The sequence below is a fragment of the Aulonocara sp. 'chitande type north' Nkhata Bay genome, linkage group LG7 (assembly GCF_057382095.1).
Source record: "Aulonocara sp. 'chitande type north' Nkhata Bay isolate Kocher_YH1m ecotype deep benthic linkage group LG7, A_spYH_male_GT1.1, whole genome shotgun sequence".
NCBI classification, from domain to species: Eukaryota; Metazoa; Chordata; class Actinopteri; order Cichliformes; family Cichlidae; genus Aulonocara; species Aulonocara sp. 'chitande type north' Nkhata Bay.
Window position 1 is genome coordinate 41,707,232 of NC_141350.1, and position 22,939 is coordinate 41,730,170.

General features: G+C 39.0%; 1 protein-coding gene across 4 annotated transcripts; it reads right to left on the reverse strand.

Annotated features, from left to right (window-relative positions):
• Positions 1 to 1,151: 1,151 nt before the first annotated feature.
• camkk2 (calcium/calmodulin-dependent protein kinase kinase 2) lies at positions 1,152 to 21,826 on the reverse strand. 4 transcript variants are annotated; one of them, XM_086300463.1, is made up of 18 exons: positions 21,496 to 21,826; positions 15,209 to 15,521; positions 14,667 to 15,008; positions 13,122 to 13,169; positions 12,055 to 12,108; positions 10,728 to 10,779; positions 10,139 to 10,272; positions 9,807 to 9,843; positions 9,651 to 9,672; positions 9,445 to 9,533; positions 7,700 to 7,899; positions 7,461 to 7,514; positions 7,307 to 7,380; positions 7,075 to 7,162; positions 6,601 to 6,732; positions 5,211 to 5,314; positions 5,020 to 5,073; positions 1,152 to 4,119 (listed from the first exon to the last, which is right to left on the reverse strand). In XM_086300463.1, exons 2-18 carry the CDS (start codon positions 15,437 to 15,439, stop codon positions 4,047 to 4,049), a joined length of 1,788 nt encoding a protein of 595 aa, XP_086156589.1. In that variant the 5' UTR covers positions 15,440 to 15,521; positions 21,496 to 21,826; the 3' UTR covers positions 1,152 to 4,046. The 4 variants fall into 4 exon arrangements, with proteins under 4 accessions (XP_086156589.1, XP_086156590.1, XP_086156592.1 ...); XM_086300464.1 differs by lacking the exon at positions 21,496 to 21,826 and adding an exon at positions 21,173 to 21,464; XM_086300466.1 differs by lacking the exon at positions 5,020 to 5,073.
• Positions 21,827 to 22,939: the final 1,113 nt, after the last annotated feature.

Here is a 22,939-nt window from a genome sequence, read left to right on the forward strand (position 1 = left end):
TGTAAATCAGACTGAACAAAAGCATTCACTGTTGAGGAATTGTATCCATTTCTATACAAAGACTCCCAATTTTTAGAGGCTAACAAACATCGTTTTAAATATAAGTATAGTTGGTTACTTGGTTATAGTTGGTTAACGTATACTTGGTTGCTGATTGTTTGTGGGCTCGATCAGGTGACTGATTTGTCTGTTGAAAAATGTTCCATTTCCTTTGCCTTTAGACACTCTTTTGCAGTTTGCTTTGGGTCATTATCCATTCCACTGTCAGATCAGTTTTGCAGCAAGTGACTGAATCTGAGCAGAGAGTATAGCTCTGTACACTTCACAGTTCATCCTGTTACTTCTATCAACATTCACATCATCAATAAACACTAGTGGAAAACAATCCCTTCACGTGCACTGACTCTAATCGGACCTCACATAAAGAGTTACCATAGACAGAAAGGGAAGTTCAATACTTGGAATCAACTGCAGGTCTTTTATCCTCTTAATTTGTCATGAAATATCAAGGCAGCTGGCTTCGCCAGGCCATTAATCTAATCTTTAATTTAATGCCTCAAATTAACGTTCACATCTTGATTTTTTGATCTGAAATATGCTTTGGTGGCGGTGTACAGAGAAAATCACTTATCAAAGTGACTTCTTCGTCTGTCATCTAGCATTACGGTCAATGAAAATGTTTTGTAAACGGTCTTGGACACTTCTAAACCGTAAATCCTGCATAGAATTCCTGAAGAAGTGCCATTTGATCATTTAGCATTTCTTGCTGACATGTTCTTTACGAGGTCAGATTTGTGTTGTTTTATCTTTAGTCTTTTTTTGACAAATAAAGCAGGACAAATTACTTTCAGGATTCACATGCAGATTTCCTATTAACTAAACCCCATTTTTGAAAAATAACCGTCCACGAGCGTGCTGAGCACATGAAATGTGTATACGTGAATTGCTGAATTAAAGCACGACAGTGTTTAAGTGTTTGTAAGGATATGGTAGATGCAGAAATGTTGCTCCCGCTGTGCATTACACACATACAAAGAGCACAATGTGATATTACCGTAAGCCTCTCAAGAATCACAGTATGTTCTGGTGCACAGCACAGACTAGTGGTCTACCTCCGCAACTGCATCAATAACTCAATCCACAACATCACAGAAAGGCAATTATACTTTATTCAAATTATGAACAAGGTACAGGTATGTAGAGAATATTTACTTTAAAGGTCCCATTTGATGTAAAGGACCTCTCATGCTATGACAATACAGTGGTATGTGTTCAGTAGTTAGCATGCATTTAGGAGGAAAAGAGCCCACCCCCCCCAAAAGCTCTTAATAAAATTAATTACACTACAGAATGCAAAATTGTGTGAACAATAAAGGTTAATCACTTAGCCTGACCATTCTGGCAACAATGGGCAGGTCTATTGAAACCAGCTACAAGTTTAAATACTGTATAAAATATTTATCATACAGTTGTTTTTGTGACTTGCACCCCACATTCACACTCAAACAGTAGCTCACTTTACTCTTGTTGGTTATGGAAAATATTCACACCAAAGGAAATGCATCTGTCTTCTTATGTTCATGACAACAAATTAATCTGACAGTTAACAGCAACTTACAGTAGGTGCACTATGTTACAACTATGTGGTAACAGTCCACAATCCAGAGCAAACTGAAGATAAACGTTATTATTTGTTGGATATCTTCACCGAAATTACACTTCAAAACTAATTTTAACCTTATTGGAAGTCTAAAACCAAAGTGCATGTCCCTACGCTCTAAGGTGGATATCTTTTTTTGGGGGGAAAAAAAAGATACATGAGCAAAACTAATTAACCACATACAGCCCTCTCGATTCAACTCGGTGGGTGTGGACGGTGTACATGACAGGTATCTGACAGGGTGTACCGTTGCACCATAAAGTTACACCATGTGCATAGTACTCGTCTTAAAAAACAGACATACAGTACAGTTCAGAGTGACATGCAAGAAGAAGTACGTACAAAAAGATTCCAGTCCCTTTCTCATACATTCAACACGTTAGTGCTGAAGTAATTAGTGTGTGGAAGCATTGAATGTAATAACTACTTTCAATATCGTGCTAATACGCTAAGTTAACTAAAGACACACTGATGAGGGAAACAATGATGGCTCAACAAAATGTACAAAAGTGTGGGAGGAAAAAGAAATACTGGCAGTGGCCAGTGGTACCCCTCAGCCTCCTACTAGATGCACCTGTGGTCTGAATTTCAAAATCCTACGTCATCTTGTTCTCGAGTTATCACATTTACATTTCAGAAAACTTGACCTCTGACCTTGAGGTCAAGATCACTGAGATTTAAACCCGTCAGAGATTTTTAGTAGCTACAATCTGAAACTCCTACGTCGCTTCATTCTCAAGTTATCGCATTAATAAACTTGAGCGTCCTGGCAGGGTGACGACAACCCCCATCAGCCTTTTACTGCTGAGGCATAAATAACTTAATGCTTTAGGACCGAAAATGAAGCTCGTTAATAAAAAAAACAAAACAAAAACAAACCTACTTTAAAAGTTGAAATATTTGCAGAGTTGTCTACAGCCCAGACCAAACATGAGAAATGTTTCTAAGTTCAACACTTCGACAATATGCCATGCATAGATTTGTACAAAAAGTCTGCATTTGCACTATGCTTCCATTTTAGACTCACTTCAGCAGCCATTTCTAATAGATCAGCATTATTTATTTATTTATTTCAATTTATCATAGTTTACAAAATGACTTTGAAATGTGCAGTTTTAACATAATATCGGTACCTCCTACAATACAAAAACAAACAAAACTAGTAAAAACATTCACAAGTTTTTTGTTGTTGTTGTTTTAAGCTTGAGGTTCAATTGTGATTTTCTGTTTAATTTGTCTGCATACAGACCTCAACTTGGAGAAGTGAAACAAATACGTGAACACAGTGAAATCATGTGACGCTCGGGATCCGACCACAAAGCCCGTTTTTGTCTAAACAGACCGATTTACAGCTTCAACAACACGTTTAACCTACAGAATCATTTAGAACTAACACGTTGTGTTTTCCCCCAAACACATCAGGCAGTAGCTCACCTTCACCTTCACGCAGGATTTATAGCAAACACCTAAAAATCACATAATTGTACATCTTAAAAAGATTCACCAGAAGCACTAGATCTTTAAAACAAGGAAAGAGGAAGGATGACTTTTTTATGCCCTCTTGTATGCAGCAATGAATGTTATTATTCACAAAGCACTATATCAACTGTATTAAAGCTTTCTGAAAGCTATTGATTGTAGTAAATGAGAAAAAAAACAAAAGTAATGGCTGTACAACAATGTAACTGTTTAGAAATAGCTTATACAGTGTTTGCATTGGGAAAGTAAACACATGCATTCGGTGAAGTAAACATTTTTTCACTCTCCTTTTTTTCCCCATTTTGGGTAAATTCTATAGATACTTCACTCTAAAATGTGTTACCAAACTGGGCACTGCTACCACGAAGCAGAGTGAACCAGACAATTGTTTTTAAGAAAACTGCTTATTTAATTGTTGGTGGTGATGGTGAAGACAACCATCCTGCCCCCCACCCAAAACCCCCCTCCAAATATTCCTTCGTCCCGTATACCTGAAACACAAGTGGCTAGACTATGATAAAACCCGAAACTGTACAGCTGAAGCCTGAGACAAAGCATGCTAGGACTATAAGAGCATGCAGGGTAGGAGAAGGAGTGGGCCAGGCAGAAGGGGGCGAAGGTTGAAAGTAAAGGAGGATGCTCCACCCTTGGATGGTTTCCATGTTACAGTTTAAGTCCCATAACCTTAAATTAAACTGTGTAAGAGGACAGGACAGAATAAAAGCTTAGAAAGTGATCATCAAAGTGCCTTAGAGCATTATTTCCTCCCTTTTGTTAGTGTCTGCCACACTCGACCACCTCCCAAGAAATGATGTGTGGGCTGCAAGTATAAAACTGTGAGTAAAGGGGTTTTGTGCTGTGTGATTGCAGGCAGCCAGATGCCAGCGTGCATATTAAACCTCCCGCATCAGGAAAGAGTCTCATCCTCTCCCACGTAGGGCAGGTTCATACTTCTCATCCCGTCACCGCTTTCCTGTTTCCTAAGTAACACAGCAGAGAGGCAGCGTTAGTTATAGCAGTGCTGTAGGCTCGCTGTCATTCCTATTTCACTGAACAGAGAAAATAATCAGATACTATTAAGCCCTGTTTACTAAGTCAAAGCAACCATTTAGCTGTTACATGGCACCGAGTTCATTTCTACAGCAGATACGGTGAAAGAGAGCCCCAGGAAAGGTTGAAAAAACAAAAACTGGTGAAAGCGGGGAAACAATATCTTAAAAAAGTAAAGATGGCATTAATTTACAGACATGTCCTTTCATTAAATGTCAAGACTGCTTCATGCAAGGGAAAGTAAAAACACATGAAGATAAATGGATGCTCTTGGCCCATGATGAACTGAGTGTGGACAAAAATGCTTTTTATTATGACTTGACTTTTAAAATGCTTCTTTAATTTGTTTTGTTTTGTGGGTCAACCCAGAAAAAAACCTAATAACCTAATGAACCCTCTGTGATAAAGGACATCGTTCTGTGTATCAGCTGGTCACCCGCTGTTCGCGTAGTTTTGTTTACACTCAGTAGCTTATGTGCGTCCTAATTTATCTTCCATTATATGAATGCCTAATTGAATGACATATTTACAGTATTTCCCCGCTACACAGTTCATACTACACCAAAAGCACCCTCAGACACAGATAACGACAGGAAATTGGATTGCAGGTACTGAAGGTTCTTAAGTGAAGCTCAACATTCCCTAACAAGGCTTCTCCAGACATCCCCAAACCACCAGAGGTTAGTTAACAAATGTGATGCACAGGAGTATTTGACCATCACCACCATACTGGGAGACAGCTGCTTATATCATGCCAGCGGGTCTTAAAATATTCTCGTGACCACTTAAACAGCATTACAGCAGGCAAGAACTATGCCAGCATTATTTACCTTTTTTGGTTACAATGAATGTAGCAGTATCTCACACTGCCTGCTCTGCCTTTCCTACAGGGCAGGAGAAGGGGGAGAGAAATAACACCAACAGTCTTTCAGACAAACTACTTGGCAAGCCTCGGCTGGCTCTGCTGCTGCCTTTTTCTTTAGAGTTTAGAAACTGTAGTGTTTTTGTAAACAGTGCTTACGTGAGGGTTTGCCCTGGAGGACACAAACTGCTGCGGTCCTCCTTCCGGCCCCAGTCAAAGGGGTTTCCGAAGGATCGCTTCCTGAGCATAGTTCTTACCAGGATCTTCAAAAAAGTAAACAGTACTTAGTAATGTAAAGATGAAAAGCTTCAATTTTATACATTTTAAAAATGTCCTTCATTTTAGAGCCCTAACAATGAGAACACAGCTAAAGAACTGATTTCTCCTAGATGTTATTGTCCTACAAAACAGTATGCAGTACTCATCAAAAACCACTATATCATTAATATGTAATTCATATTTAAGAAAATGTTTCTGCTGTGATAACAGATGGCAATGTCGTGGTAGATCTGATGAATTTGGAAGTCAGATGTATTTTCCATTTGTGACTTTTAACTTTTTTTAAGTTAAAAGTCAAACAAAAATGTTAAACAACATTAATTAATGCAGCTAAAGAAAATCTTTTTTTTTTGAAAAAATGAGTCATGCATCTGCTGTAGCTCAAAGTGTTGAAAGAGGAACTGAGTAGGTGCAGTGCCTCAGCTGTGGGATGGTGCAATGTGACTGAAATTCTTTTTCGTCTTTCGGCTGCTCCCCTTAGGGGTCGCCACAGCGGATCATCTGCCTCCATCTCACCCTATCCCTAGCTTCCTCTTCTGTCACACCAACGCTCAACATGTCCTCCTACATTACATCCATAAACCTTCCCTGAGGTCTTCCGCTTTTCCTCCTGCCTGGCAGCTCCATCTTTAACATCCTTTGTCCAATATATTCACTATCCCCCTCTGCACGTGTCCAAACCATCCCAGCCTTTCCTCTCTCCAAACCACTCAACCTGAGCTCTGCCTCTGATGTGCTTATTCCTATTCCCGGTCTCTCCTAGGGAAAATCTCGAAATTAACTCTGCAAACCATACATCATAGCAGGTCTCACTAGCGTCTTATAAACCTGCCCTTTCCCTCCTGCTGCTATCCTTCTGTCACAAATCACCCATGATATTTATCTCCCACATCACCCTGCCTGCACGGTCTTCTTCGCCTGCACTTTAGATGGTTGACCCCAAGTATTTAAACTTATCTACCTTCACTACCTCTACTCTTTGCAACTTTGCTGGGTTCCATTTCATAAGTTGCTAAAACACTCTGTTGTACTAAGTAATTAAGCTAATTTATACTAATGCAAATTTGCTAAGAAATAATCTTTTGCTCCTGATGGAGCATTCGTTCTCTCTGGTACTTTTTATTACTCTTTCATTGTAGCCGAGTTGCCCATAAATGATACCCAAATGTGATATTTCCTGTTATGACACCAAGAGAAAAGCAAATTAGGGTCTGAAGTGACTGTAATGTTTTTAATGCTTTTGTGAGACAAACATTGTTCACAAACTCACCACTGTTGCCAGGCTGGGGATGTGTTTAACAGAATTCTCCACTTCCTCCTCGGTTACTTCAATAAGCATACAGCAGTTATCGTCCTCAGGGGGAAGTGGCTCAGCACCATGCCTTGTCACCCATGGGTGTACCTGGACACAAGCACAAGGCAAACAAAGGAGTTCTTTGAGTAATCAGATTATGTGCCACACATATAAACTTAGACAGTGTCTTTGGAGGCACAACAGTAAAAATTTACTCAGGCTGAATCTAAGTGCAAAATTATACTTGTTAGATCAACGTAAGCTATTCATTCATATCTATAAATATATGTAAACTGCTATAGATTATACTTCACAAACAGTTGATTTATGAATTTAATGACATAAAAGACTGTAATGTCCAAACAAAAGAACAATAATCCTTTTGACATTTTGTGTGTGTGTGATATTTAAACATGACACACGGCCACCGGCAGCTACCCGTGTGTTTACCTTAATCTGTGGGATCGTTATCCTGGTCTCTGGATTCTTGTCCAGCATTTTCAATAACAAATCCTTGAGATCATCTGATATGTCGGCACTGTTGTAACAAAAACTAATTAGACAACTGAGTAAATATGTTATTGAGAAAGTGCCAAAATTGTGTATTTAATTTAATAAATATGCTATTTATACAATAAACACTGGGAACAGCCATCTGTTAAAAGAGCAAGGCAGAACTTACTGTTCTGGTAACACCACGGGTTGTGTCTTGATTTTTTGATGAAGACTGAGAATGCGCTCATCCATAAATGGACACTGTGAATACAAAAAAAGTGTGTTGATTTTAGCAGGATCACTAGTACCAAAAAAATGTTAATGTTTTTTCCCCAACTCACCTCTCCAAAGACAAAGCAATACAGTGTCACTCCCATGGCCCAAACATCCAAAGCCTTAGCAGAAAAGCAAAACAGGTTTAATTTGATGTGAAAATGATTGTTGGGTAGCTGAGATTCAAAATTTCATAAATGTTTGGAAAGCAGGAACATTTTAATGGAAAAAGAAAATCAAAAACAAAAGTTCTTGCATTTCTGAAAGTCATCCCAAGAGGGCACTAGTTAGCCGAATACTGCTTCACCTTTCCAGAGAAGTTCTTTCTGGTCTCAGAGAGCGTTTCAGGAGCAAGAAAAGCAGGAGTTCCAACTGTGCTGGTCAACAGGGCGTCAGCTCCCTCAAACTGGTTACTAACTCCAAAGTCTGCAATCTTGATGTGTCCATCTTCTCCCACCAGCAGATTCGACGGTTTGACGTCTCTGTGGATGATCCTCTGGTAATGTACTATTAACAGAAAAAACGAACAAACTTTATTATCGCAATCGGGTCACATTCGTAGTATTCACTTTATGGCAGAATTAAGATGTTCTAATGGTGAAAAACGGCTTGACCATTTTTTTTAATGGCTTGGACTCGTGAAGAAAAATCTCTGGTAGTGTAGTTAGACAGCCAGCAAGACGTTTGGTAAATGATGATAAATTATGTCCACACTACCTGGTTAAGATGTGAAAATGAGAGTTAAGTGTGCCTTAATTATTTAAACTGTTTTTAACTAATCTACCTGCACCATGACTAAAACAAGCCTACTTTCCTTTCCAAATGACTCCAGACTGTTTTTGTGTCCATCCCTGCTTGCACTGATATGCATTAAGAGCCGCTGAAATTATGTGAAATGAACTTTGTGGAGTGTTGCTAGAGTCAAGAGCAGCTCAGACGAAGGCCTTGTGTAAATGGCAGGGAAGAGCTGTAGGAGGACAGCACTTGATTGTACAATCAGAGCTTCATCTTCTTACCACAATCATAATTCTAATGGAAAGCATTAGCAGACTTTTATCTCTATAAGGACATGCTGATACTATGCAACATCACTGTAATGAGCTAATTTTTAAACAAAACTATTAGTATGGGAAAAACATCTCTGGCTGATATTTTTCTCCAAAGAGAAGACTGAATTAAAGAAATGACGCAACACAATTTCAGATCTATGGTCTAAGCTGTATTTGTGCTATTATTAGTTCACCTGGTCAGAAAAACCTGGGCTACCAGAATGCAAAGGTGATGTCATATGAATATATACAAAGTTATATGAGCAAGGAAAAAATAAAATGAAAAACTGAATCTCAGAATTTTGTCCAAACAATAATGAAAAAGATATTCAGCTTTTGAAATTGGTGCCTCTAAATCTGACAAGTATACACTCACCAACCACTTTGTTAGGTACACCTGATAACCTGCTCGTTAACACAAACATTTAATCAGCCGATGGCAGCAACCCAGTACTGTTTAGCAATGTAGACATGGTCAAGAAGACCTGCTGAAGGTCCAACCGAAGAATGGAGTCCGGAGACGAAAAGTGATCTGAGTGAGTTTAAACGTGGCCTGGTCGTTGGTGCCAGATGGGCTGGTCTAAATATTTCAGAAACCAATGATCTACTTGGATTTCTTCCACACACCTTTATTAATCGCCTTGTTGAATCTATGTCATGAAGAATAAGATTAGTTCTGAAGGCATGAAGGGGTCCAACCAAGTATTAGTAAGGTGTACCTAATAAAGTGTCCACTGAGTGCTTTATTTTGTACAAACTGAAAAAAACAACATTTCAAGACTAGAACAACTGTCACAGTCGGCGTGACCAAGGTAAACTTGTTTAATGAGCCATTTTGATGTTGTACACAGTGCTGGCCATCTTGGTGGGTTAACAACATAAAATCTGTTGAGTAAAATTAATTCACTTTGCAAGTCAGATTAAATCTATCTACACATGCGTAATAAACACTAATGTAGTCACAGGGTAGGTGGAAGAGTAGCAGGAGGTTTTGAAAACTCACAGTACTCGATTCCCCTGAGAAGATCCTGGAAGTAAAAACGTGCCTGGTCCTCGCTGAAAGGCTTATCGGTCGGCACCTCCATCACAGCCCTAGATACACACGGTACAACATCAACAGGTACACACACAAACACACTCAATTACCAATCATAACTAATGAGACTGGGCTCATTCCAGTGTCACAATCATATAAGAGGCTTAGCTTACCCTTGCTTCACCAGCTCAAACACTGTAACAGAAAACAAAGGAGGTTAGTGAGGACAAGCAAACTAAAAAAAAACAAAACACATCTTTTAAAGATGAGGTTAAAATTGACTTTGTTTTATGCTTGCTGTGATGTGTTGTTGTCTGGCCACAACATACCCATGTACAGATGGTCCTCACCGGGGTCATCCAAAACCTGGCACCACATTGAAGAGGAATGGAAATGTGTGAACACAGATACACAACAGATCATCTTTTGATCTTTTGTACCAGGCAAAGTTAAATATACCTTCGGTGGAATTTCTAATAAGAATACATAGAGTAGAAAGATAGCTTTACAGTCTAACACAATTTATGTACATTTTAAGGTTCTTCAAAATGCCATTGCTGTTTCCTTTCCTTTCTTAACTTGTTTAAAATTAGCGTAATACCAATAAGTAATCCTTAAGAGATCAAATGAAAATATCCACATGTTTTACAAGATTACTCACTTCTACTAGTTTGACTACATTAGGGTGGTCAAGCTTTTTAAGGATGGCAATCTCTTGATAGACTCGCTCCAGCGGCCCTTTAGGTTGGGCAGGCCCCTCGGGAGCGGCTCTTGCCCCACGAGGAGGAGGTCTCCCTGATGGAGGAAACAGGGGACAATATGGGAAGGGTAGAGGGACAGGATAAAGATAGAGTCAAATCCTAAGTATTGGTATGTTCTGTTAACATTAACATTATCATTACAGACATTACAGATGCTCTGCTCTGGCCCTGAATCTAAGAAACTTGGAAAGAAGCTGACTTTTTGAAGATGTTTCATCTCTCATCCGAGAAGCTTTTTAACACCTTGGCCATGTGATGAGACACATGATCAACAGCAGGTCAACAACCCTCTTAAGGGAGAACTTCCTCTCGGGTTTAAATACCTGGGACGCTCCACCATTGGTTTTGAGAACTGAAGAAGCTCCTCAGATGAGAAGTGACACGTCTTCAAGAAACTTAAAGAAGTCCAGTCGCTTTTCTTTCCAAGCTCTTTAGATTACCATGAACTGGATGACTGAGACCTTACACAGAAATATGGCCCTTACTTACGTGGGAAACCTGCCTGCCTCATCAGCCTCTTCTTGGAAAGCACCTTCATCGCCTACAGCACAGAGAGGGAAACTTAGTTGGGTTGCAACAGGTTAAGAGAAACAGAAAGAGTCCAGCAGCCAAGAAAGCCAAAGAAAAGATAAACAGCAGCATGCTTACAGGTTTCTTACACTTGCACCCTAAACCTAGAAATTCTGTAGCTTGAAAATGCTTGGTGTGTTTGTCACTGCTGTCACTGTAGACAGCTTTCCTCAATCGTGGTGTGAAATGATTGAAATCTGAGCCGTAACAGACACATTTTCTGCACATTTACATTAAACAGCATTTCAACTGCACTACACCGTCTATCAAGTTTGGTATTTAAGTGGTTACATGTCATAAAGAAAGCCCAACTCCATTCACTACACAGTGTTTTCAAACATCAAATTTCGTCTGGAGGTGCCGACAGGGGTTAACGAGAAGTCTGGGTGGCAGGGTGGAGTCATGTGCCTCAGCTGACCCGATAGCGATTGAGAGCGCAACCTCTCTGACCCAGAGGAAGGGAAGAAAGCTGACTACAAGTTGGGCAGACGATAAGAGCACAACAGCTGAGAGATGCCCTGCGATGCGGATACACGCAAGTCTCCCACCTGTGAGCTTTGGGAGCTCTTATCCATGTCTGCATTCCAAGATGTGTGGAAGTGGACCAACAGTTTCTTGTGATTTCCCTTGCGTAAACATTGTTGACATACTGTTGAATTGTACTTTCTTTTTCTTTTATTTGAGAGCCAGTTCTTGACTGTGCAGACACTGACACAACTGTATCTATCCCTGGTCTAGACAGATCTTTCTGACCAATGTCTCTCTCTCCACCAGATTATGTCTTCAAAAACTGCCAAGGTTGACAGGAATTTGTATCAGACTTGAAGAGAAAGCATGGTGTGTAACAGCGGCATTGTTTGGTGAATATTTCCCTATTCTTTAATAACTTAAATGCCCTCAGTTATTATGTCAATGATATAATCACTGAATGCGACACGAGGCCTTTGTCACTCGGGAGGAATATTAAAATAATCCCTTTGTCGTTGTCAATCGCTATCATGCAGCTTAATGTGAACTGCAGCAATAATCAAGAACGGCAAAAACACAAAAGCCTGAAATGATGTGTTATTACATTAGTCGACGAGCTCAATTATCTGGAGACATGTTCACATGCAGAGGCTCCACATCAAATCACACCAGTAAATATTACAAGAGGGGTTGATTATTGCAAAGTTAACCAGCGGTCGCCTGACCTGTGATAAGGAAATAAATCACATCTGGACTCGCATGTGCATTACAAACTCACATAGTATGTGTTGTCATCCTCATTGTAAGCCAACTTGACAACACCATAGGAGCCCTGTCCGGAAACAAGCAAAAAAGAAAACATGAGGGAAAAATCTGAATAAATAAATATATATATGTGCTGTCAGCGTTACTCTCGTTAAAATGACGTTAACCCCATAACCACATTAATGCGGCAAATCTCCATTAGCGAGTTAGCGCGGCTCGCCCCGTCATTTTAACGAGATTAACGCTGACAGCACTAATATATATATATATATATATATTAAGCAGTTAGTTCTTAATGTGACACTAAAAGTGTAACGCAAATGCAAAGGAATACATAGATACACACAGGAATAAATACACAAACACACAAGGGAATTGAGTGGGCTGCTTCAAAATGAGAACAGAGAAATTTCAAATCATCGCTCCTCTCTCTCTTTCATTTTTGATTTCAGGCTAATTAAGGAAACTGGATCTGGTTTATGCTATCAAGCTTCCCTGCCCACACACAGGAAATTCAGGATAAAAAGTAGGCCTAATTACAAGCCTGTGTGTACGAACAAAAACAAACAGAGAGAGAGAGAGAGGGCAGTGTCGGTTCCTGCTGGGGGAGCAGATTGCAGATTGGAGAGACAGCACACAGCTCATCCTACAGTCCCGGAGATAAACTGATAACACAAGTTTCTCCAACAATTCAAAGAGGCTTTAACTGTCTCCACTGTGCTCAAAAGCGCACACATTAAAATGTCTACCTACATACGGAAATACACACACATTCTGCCTTAACGATGCCCACAATCTAAAACATTCATATAGGCACACACACCCACTCACTCATACACACACACACTCTCCAAGCCTTGCACAACCCTTAGAGAGTGCTATTTTTACCAGCCTCTCATCCATCTTCCAACTCTCCCATGGCCTCGTGGTTTACACAGAGTTTGGGAAATGAGGACAGCCGGGAAGGAGGATATCAGAGACTGTCCTTGATGATGTGTGCTACTTGACAGACATGCAGTAGGCGGAGAAAATGGAAGAGTCAGTGAAAGGGAGCAATCAGTGAGCTGTCTCTCATGGTACCTTTCCAATCTCATCTTTCAGCTTGTACTGGTTGAGTTGAACACAGTCCTTTAAGAGGGAGCGAGAGAGGGGGAAAAAGAAAACAATCGTCACATCATCATGAGTATTCCTACAAAATCTGCCTGAATGTTGTCTTGAACCTCAAATTTGCCTTTGACACTTTCTCTCCATTAACATTTTTTAATACATTTCTTCATACCAGCCACTGATTTGCTGCCCTCTAAATCAGGACAATTACTCATTTTTTATGCAATCCAGTTTAAATCAAATTTCACTTCTAATCAATAATAAATTCAACTGTAATCAACAGGACTCATCAAAGACAAGAATGGATAAATCACAAAGAAAAATGTATATATATTTGAAAACTATCTTTTCAAAACTCCCAACGACACCTTAAAGTACCAGTACACAATGACAGAATCACAGTAAATTATGGTAGAGCTGCTAATCTAAACATTTTTCCATTTTTTTGTTTTGAACAACAGAGAGGAGCTGACAGATGTGTGAAGGCTTTTCAGTCAAATGCATTGTTAAAGTAGAATGATAAGTGAAAGGGTTAATCTAACATCATGTAGATCTCATGTAGATATCGTCAAGATTTAGGCAGTTGTACTACTCTTCCTGATACTTCTCTTCGCCATTGTCATTAAGAGCTTGGTGTGTGTGTTTGTGCTAGGATATTTTGAAGAGCGTCAAAAAGACAGCTTAGCAGTACAAAGGCTGTGAGAGAGAAAAAAGGAGTAAGAATAGGGAAAAATTCAATAGATTTTCTTCAGTATGAAGGGCAGAGCTAATAAAGTTGGAGTTTATTGATATTACAGTCTTGGCTCCCATTCCAAAGGCTGTCCCACACATCATTAAAACACATTTCTAAATGTCATTTATTTGACTGCTCCTCTCTAGACTGCAAGACATATCTGCAGGATATCTCTAAATATTTCACCTAATTAACCTTTATCACTATCAATATGTAATTCTGAGAAAGCAAAAAGTCTCTTCAGCCTGCTGCTCTGAAAAATCCTAACTACAACTACATGTAACAGCTACACAGCTACATCTACTTGGACTATAAAACCTTACCTTTGTGTCCACAAAGCTTGCTCTTTATCACTTTGCTGCTGATTTTAAGACAAATGCACATGTAGTTCTTACTGTCAGACAGCTGTGGTATTACTTATGACACACTAACATGTGTGGGGCACTTTAGTGCCTCGCTCTGTGTCATTAGTTAGGTTATCCATGTGTAATGGTTTATGCAATACACAATGCTGAAGGGAATACAATGAGTCACATGGTGCAAAAATTACATAATAACCAAAATATTATGGCATATGCTGCAACCTCATTATAACTCATACTGACTTAGCACTTGTGGTAGATATTAAACTACTGCTACCAATATGGCTAACACTTATTATATAGCACGATTAATTTGATTTAGCTATATTTTCTCCATTTAACGCAGGCTGAAACACATTGCAAGCTACAAAATCCTTATACCATTAAAACTGAAACTAAATTAGCTTTAATGCTTAATCATACCTGGAGGTCTGTGATGGAAACACTGTGGGACTCCACAGTGGGCCGGCGGGGCAGGCGTGGAGAAGAATGAGGTGACGTGATGGGGGAGTACGGTAATGATGGATAAATATAGCGCCCATTAAGTCCTGGTGAGCTACAGGGTGAGGTTGCTGTTTGTGAGCGCTCCTGCAGAGAGAGTTTCCTGTCTGAAAAGTTTAACCTTCCCCTTTGCTCTTGGCTTCCGGGTAGTAGAGCTTCTGGCCGACCAACTGTATGAGACAGAAGGTCACAGGATGGAGTCCGGAAAGGTGCTGCCACAGAGGAAGCTGGCTCCGGCGTCTCTGAACTGTCCATTTCTTCTACCTGACATGAGATGGATTTGAATGGTTTATACTTCTCTTACTTACTAATCATCCACTTCATATCCTCTATTCACCTGCACCTTGATGTACTTACGGTTCTACTAGACAAAGATTGTTATATGTAAAATCCTGCTAAACCTTACACTTCATACAGTAGACATCAACATCTCTAGCATGAACCCTTGCCTTTGTTGCTCTTACCTCTTCCTCCCCAGCCTCTCCAGGCGGTCGGCTGGGTTCATACTCTGTTACGACAATTAGGGACTCCATTGGATCCGGCGAGGGTGTCTCAGAGTGGGTGTTTAAAGGTGGGGCAGGACAGCTGCACAGTAGATCAGGCAAGGGCTGAGAGGGTTGCATTGGATTTGCATGACTGCTGCAAGAGGCTGGAGGCTCAGCAGATGGCCAAGGGGTTACATGACAAGGAAACATGGTGCCTCTTCACAAAGACTGCCAACCAGTGCTCCATCAGATGGGAACGTATGGGGAATGTCTCTTAATCTATGACAGCAAACTAAAAAATGAGAAAGTGCATGTGATTAATACTTCACACCCTTACAACTTCTGTGTTATTTTCTTTTTTATTATGACCATCTCCTAGAGTATGCTGCAGATAGTCCGTTCTTACACTATCCCAGAGGTTGTACTCTGAACCTTGTAACCTTTAATCTATAATTATGTCTGCAATCATGCAAATGATTCACGGTGATTGCTTGTTAAGATTCAAAACCACTCAACTTTCAAGATATTTTCACTACGTTCAAGTATATTTATATTTATTTATATAAATATTAGAGATGGCACGATACCACTTTTTTATGTAAGATAAGATAAGATAAGATAACCTTTATTAGTCCCACACGTGGGAAATTTGTTTTGTCACAGCAGGAGTGGACAGTGCAAAAGTTATGAGGCAAAAATTAGAATACAATAAGAATAAATACAGTACACAACTGTACAGAATAGAATAAAATAAAATACTATATACAGTAGAATAAAATAAAATAAATATACAATAAGATAAAAATAGAATACAAATACAAATACTATATACAACTGAGTAAAAATACAACGATGACAGAAAGGATTATTGCACTTAGTATTATTATGTCTGATACCAATACTGATATCATAAATTTGGATATCTGCCGATACCGATATAAATCCAATATAGGGTATTTCATAATCAATAAAATGTTTTTTTTTAATATTTTGCTGCATTTTGTATAAGTTCATACTCAAGTTTAAAAAAAAACCAAAACACTAAAGCTATTTTTTTTTTACCTATATGCAAAAAAATACACTGCACCCAAAATATTTCATAGTTCAGCAATACTGATCAATCTAATAAAGTTAAACCTACACCATCCTCCCTATTCTGGTATTTTAAAGAGTGCTTAGTGGAAATATTAAACAACCTAACTAATAGGGTTGCCAACTCCCAGCAAAAAAATAAAAAATAAAAATAGGGAACCACCCCCCACCCTCATAATGCTTAATTGACGTAATGGACTTTAATTTAAAGCACGTGTAAAAGAAAATAAAAAAATTTTAAAATGCACATAAGTCAATAATTTTTCTACAATAATTAAATAGATTCAACATCTTTCTTCAACAGAATTGCAAATGAAAAAGTACTGCAGCTTTCTAGGTTATAAATTTGACTTAATAGTTACTATATACAATAATGGATTTCTATACATTTTACATCAGACGAAAACTTTGACTGTAAGATTCAGATAATTATTTATTAAAAGCTAGAAATGACAATTAGAAAGAAAAGTATGTCTTTGTGCCCCCTTTTCCCTGTTCATGCCCTATCGGCCCCGCTGGCTAAGCTTTGCTAGATCCGCCCCTGCACACTTACCAGCCGTCAGCTACATAGAAAAAGATCCTGGTGTAGAAAGTAATATTAAATAAATTCTAACAACAGATTATCAAGCTTAAACGTTCTGCTGTTGTTTATCCGCTGGTTTCCTCTTTCTGGCGCAAAGTGGGCGATAAACAAACAAGAGAGACGGTAGTCGTGACAGAAAAGCTGATCAGCTGATCATTGATCAGTTTCATGATTGAAGTAGCAACAGGAGAGGGAGGGAGAGAGAAGAGGCAGTCGCTCCATATATTGGTTGTTAAGCTTAACGTGGGAATGCTTTACGAACATTCAGAGATGAACTTACACACTTGCTTTACTTCTCTAGGATAGCTTTCTCCGAGATGAAATGCTGGTTTATGAGCACGTAGCGAGGCTCCAGATGCTCAACCAGACCCCGGACAAGTCTCGCACGCCACAGCCGCTCTATCACGAGATGCACACTGCTCCGATGTGCTAAGGTTATGAGCTAGGTTACACTATGTCACTAGTTTTGTGAGGTGCTTTGTGATATTTAATGGATCAGATTACATTTTTTATTTCTCTCCGATATCCCATCCAGTAATTTAGATCAGTATCGGACCAATACCGATACGTAATATCGGATCGGTCCATCTCTAATAAATATATATATTCAATAAATTGGATTTGGATTTAGGGGAATAAATATATTAAAAAATTAATACAACCTAATAACACATAGTACACAAATATCCTTATTATCTTTATTGAGGTGCAAAGCAATACATCTACACATTATCTCATCATCAGCAAATATTAATTAAACCAATAGCAATATAATGTGTTTGTAAAAGATGCAATTTCCTATTCACACAGTCCCTTTTGCCAGAGTTCTCCTAGTAACATCTGCACAGTCACCTGGACTACTAGACATTACTCTTACACTTCACCTGTGATTTGGGTGAAGCCAGATTAAACAAACTACTAAACTTCAGTTCCACTATTAATAATTTTAGCTTGATGCACAGTAAGCCAACTTCACTGAAAAGGTGCATACTTCCCCTGTTTTTGAACTGGTGCCATACAACTTTAAACTGTGAACTGGGAGCCGAAATTAAGAAAAACAGAGGTTGACTGTTTCTTTTCAGCCAAGAATAATTTAGGGCTGGCATAAATCCTGTGACAAAGTATGGTAAAATTTACATGTAAGGTTCAATTATCCACAGAGCCTGAGCAGCACGACCCAACTTGTGGGTGTAATGAAAACGTGTGGGATAAACAATCAGGGATGCTGTTCACTGGCTCTGAAACATAAGCAGATAGGGCTGCTTCCATAAGAAACATCCATGGTGCAGAAATTTTCCCACACGTTCTGTTAGGTGATAATTAATTCAGGCAAACGCGTCTAGTATCGCAAACTACAGATACAATGCATCTATAAACGCATGGGTGCAGTCTGCTTTTGATGTTGGGCACACAGTAGCGTGGTGGTTAATTTTTATCTGTGAAGCATCTAACCAAAACCATTTCTTGCATAATTAAAAGAGGCTAATTTCCATCTTGAAATCCACTCAGTTTATTATTTGCCTATTACGTGACAGAGAAATGGAGACAGGAGAAAAGAGAAGAGGAAAAAGAAACAGACAGATCCCCTATATTTTCTGTCATGGTTTTGACAGGATTGTGGCACTGTCGGTGTGTGGGAGCTGAGTAAACCTCACAGATACAGAGAAAAAAAACAACAAAGGGAAGCCATAAGGCAAGCAAGACAGTGGGAGATCCAGCCAAGCTAAGAGCGAGAACCATGTGTGGGAAGAAACACCCACTCCAGGTGGGCTCTCTTCTTTCACTGCCAACCTATATATACAGTACTATTGTAATGTAAACTGACAAAAGAGGAAAAGAAATGCTGCACATTACAGAATAACAGTTTAATAAGAAGGAACTGAAATTGCTGGGTGTTTTAACTGCCAAGTCTATTTAGCCACTTAAATTACCCCCTTGTGATTTTTTTTAAATGTTTTTTTAACTGTTATGTTAAAACATTTTCAAAACCAGAAACATTTTCATTTCAATTTTGCTGTAGAGGATAAATGTTGCTTATTTGCGTCTTTCTCAAGTCAATTTAACACCTCTGGCTTTCATGACCTCTGAAAACTTCTGACATGTTATTAAAAGCAGATACTTTTTGGTTGGTTTTAATTCATTAAAACAAAAGTATTCCGACTAGAAGTGAGTGTTAACTTACCCAGTTTGACCTACAGATACACAGATGACACAAAACAAGGCCTGTTTCCATAAAAACAAAAGGGTGTTTATGCAGTATCATCAGTTGATGATGGCATAAACTCCTAACGTGACATTGTAACTGTTAGTCAGACAAGACAATATTACTGCAAATCTCATTTCCTACCTAGACGGGCTGGGTTTTCAGCAGGAGATGTACTTGAATGCTGAAATCACGATGATTCGGTTTGATACAATATTTTGCATCCACTATTTGCTAAAGTCATTTTTGAAACTGCAAACTCCCAATTCCCTCGCACTAAAGATAAATACGCTACCTCAAAGGTCACCAAGTTTCTGTGACACAAGAGAACTGCACAGACTTCAATTTCATTTTTGTACAAAAACACTGTGCATCATTAATGACTGAACTGCTGGCTAAAGCCCAAAACTTCCCTGATCCCTGCGGATCACAGCAGCACGACGAAGAACAAGGAGTCAGATTTGAGCCTCGAGAAACACCAACAGATGCTGCCTAGCTCCAGATGCCATACCGTGCCTTTTATCATAACAAAAATCATGTGACCTGCCTGTCACTATCTAAGCGGGAGAGGATGGGAGGGGAAGAGAGGACTTATCACAACTTGCAGGGGGTCCAAGCCATGTAGAGCATTAATAACAACACAGGCACTGTGTTATGGAAATACCAGTACAACACAGGGCCATCTGGAGCAGAGGAGGATCCCCAGCTTCATTAAAAGATCAACAGGGTTACACTGTCAGCGATGTCCGGCACCGTGCAAGAGATAAGCTCCTGTAAATGGAGGAATTATTGTCCTTGATCAACTTAGCTGCAGTGTTGCCACATAATCACAGCACAATTTAGGGAGAATCCGAAAAACTCATTTGGTGACCCAGACATTAAATTGAATTTATTTATTTCAATTTTATTTATATAGCAAGCTGCATTTTATTGCAAGATAAAGACAATCCAACAGAGAGAAACCCACCAATCTGAGGGTCCTCGATACGAAAGCACTTGACAATGGTGGAGAAAAAGATCTACCTTTTAACAGCCCTCCAGTGGATTCATGGAGGGGCAGCAATGCAAACTCCACAAAGACTCTGTGATAATATGTATCAGTCATCCCCTACGTTACAATGGCACAAATCAAATATCAGCCATTTGAATCAGCTGTGTTGGATCAAGGACACATCTAAAACCTGCAGGACACCAGCCCTCGAGGCCTGGAGTTGCCCATCCCTGTGTTAAACGGTTTTAATGATATGACACAAGAGCCCCCCGCCACAGAGGGGACAGAGATAGTAAGGGATATTTAAAGGATTAAGAAAACTGGGATTAACAGGTTAATGGGATTAATTAATGGGTAAAATATGTTAAACCTATTAAATTGGATTTTAATTTTCTTATTGTTTTGTTTTTACTCTAACTTATTTATTTGTGTATTATTTAAAGTGTGCACCTTATCTCTCTTCACCTCTCTATTGGACAAACTTAATTTGTACACATATTGTACTAGTTCTGTTACCAGGCTTCAAAACATAAATTGCTGAATGAAAACAAAGAATTTCAATAATAATAATAATAATTATTATTATTATTATAATTATAAAAATAATATGGTACAAGTAAATTTAAAGGGCATTTTCCAGAATGAAGGTCCAGCACATTAAATGTGTTTCGACACATTTCTACTCTGTATCTACTGAAAGGTTAAGGCTAACCTTATAAAATAACCACAAAACCTACTATATAAAAGTTAAAATTCAATTTATTCCTGTAGAGTGATGCCAGGAGTTAAATGTGTCAAATATATATACTTTAAATGGTTTTCCAAAACAAAAAATAACATAATGATAACTAAAATAAAAAACATCGGGGACTCTGTGCCATCAGAGGCTTTCTCTCCTCAAGAATATGTCAGCGCAACTTCCCAAAATGGTAACATTAGATGTTACCAGAGCCCAACATGAAGATTTGAGACTAAACCGAGACTCTGCAATTTCACAAACACACAAGCAATCTTTGAGATAACCGACAAACAATAACACATGCAACTGGCACCACCGGATTTCGTGTTACTTACACCCACAGATAAGAGCTGCTACATCGACTGTAAATGTCAAAGCGGTTAAGCTGCTCCGGTGTTGTTTGGGCGTTCACAAAGTCACCGCCGTCTCAAGTCTAAGCTAACTTAGCTCTGAGCTTCTAAGCCAACCAGCTCAGCTAACGTTAGCAGCTGCCTCATCTGGCAAGATACAGATGTTGTGGATGAAGGAGTCAGTGATGCTAGTACGTCCCAGTAACGTTCATGCTACAGCCGCTGGCAAAGATGCAGGAAGCAATCGTTTAAAAAAAGAAAACGAAAATTGTATATATACTGTGTGATTTAACAAACAAAAACCTTACCTTGGCGTGTTATTTAGGCCTACAAGTGAGAAATGTAAGACTCCCCCTCCTTCCTCGTCTGCTGTGTGAGTAGCTTCTGCCCTGCGACAGCTAGCTAGCTGTTTGAGAAACGGAGACTGTAACAGACTGAGAACCGATGTTTTGACGACCAATCCAGCTGAGCACGCAGGTCCCGTGCTTCACATGGAGGAAATGATAACTGCAGGCATTTAACGCAACGCTTTTATATGCTAACAAACAACCTAAGCTACTTCCGCTGAAGGCTACGATGCCCTTTTGCCTTCTTTTATTTCACGAGTTTTAAATATAACATTCACGGTTCCTGGTCGTTTCTGCCTCAACTGCTTTATGACCTAGTGGCACCATCTTGTGGTGTACTGGAGAGTTGGACCTAGTAAAATAAACTGGCCTTGGCTCTTTAATGATGGGCACATTTTATTTAGAGGTCTAACATAATAAGACTATTATATTTAGGATGGCTGTGATGGCTACCAGGACACTACAGCCAAGCCACTCTCATTACACGTCCTTTGTGTCTATGTGGTTTTGCATCTGATAGCCATTATCTTTAAATCATTGAGCTTCCTGCACTGTCTCCACAGTACATACTGTATATTATTGTAACAGATCTTGCTTGCTCTGCATTTGGTATAAAATGCTCTCTAGATTTTTGCATTAATTTAAAACAATTCAGGAAAACTAGGGGAAAAAGGTAAATTTTGTTGCAAATTTCAGACTTAGAAATCCTGAATGATGATTCATGGTCATAACTAGTTAATTTACAATCCAAAACATTGTGGGTTTGTTTGTTTGTTTTTTAAAGGGTACACTTATGCATAAAAAAATGTGATAAACAATCCCTCTAACACAAAGCTGGTGTCAAGTAATCCAGGGTTCTGCCCATTCACATGAAAGAGATGAAGATAAAACTAAAAAAAAAAAAATTAAGATATTAAACACAGAACGCAGACTGGAATCAGCAGTCAGTTTCTGAAACAAGAAGCGCTATACAGTAGTTAAGTATTAAAGGCTCTGCATAAATGTGTGAGCACTTTGAGTGTTTTGGTTAACAACACTTGAAAATGATATGCGAGATAACAGACTTATGAATATCACATTTCTAGTATCGAAACAGGGGAGAATCTCATGGATTATAATTGAGCATTTCATTAATGTTTAAAGGGGTTTTACTTGGCCTTTTTAGCTGCAGAGTAAGCAAAAAAATAAATAAAAAAATTCATATGTAGGCTTACGCTACATGCACATTTTATGCAAGGTTAGCAACTATAGTACAGCCATCCTGTTTTATGGTTCTATATTAATGCTCAAAGAGCAATAAAGCTGTTGAAAAAAAAAAAAAAAAGTTGTCTGCAGCCAACACAAAAGAGGTAGCATTTAAGAATCAATGCCGTACTTACTACTGATGCCTACTATGGGGAAAAAG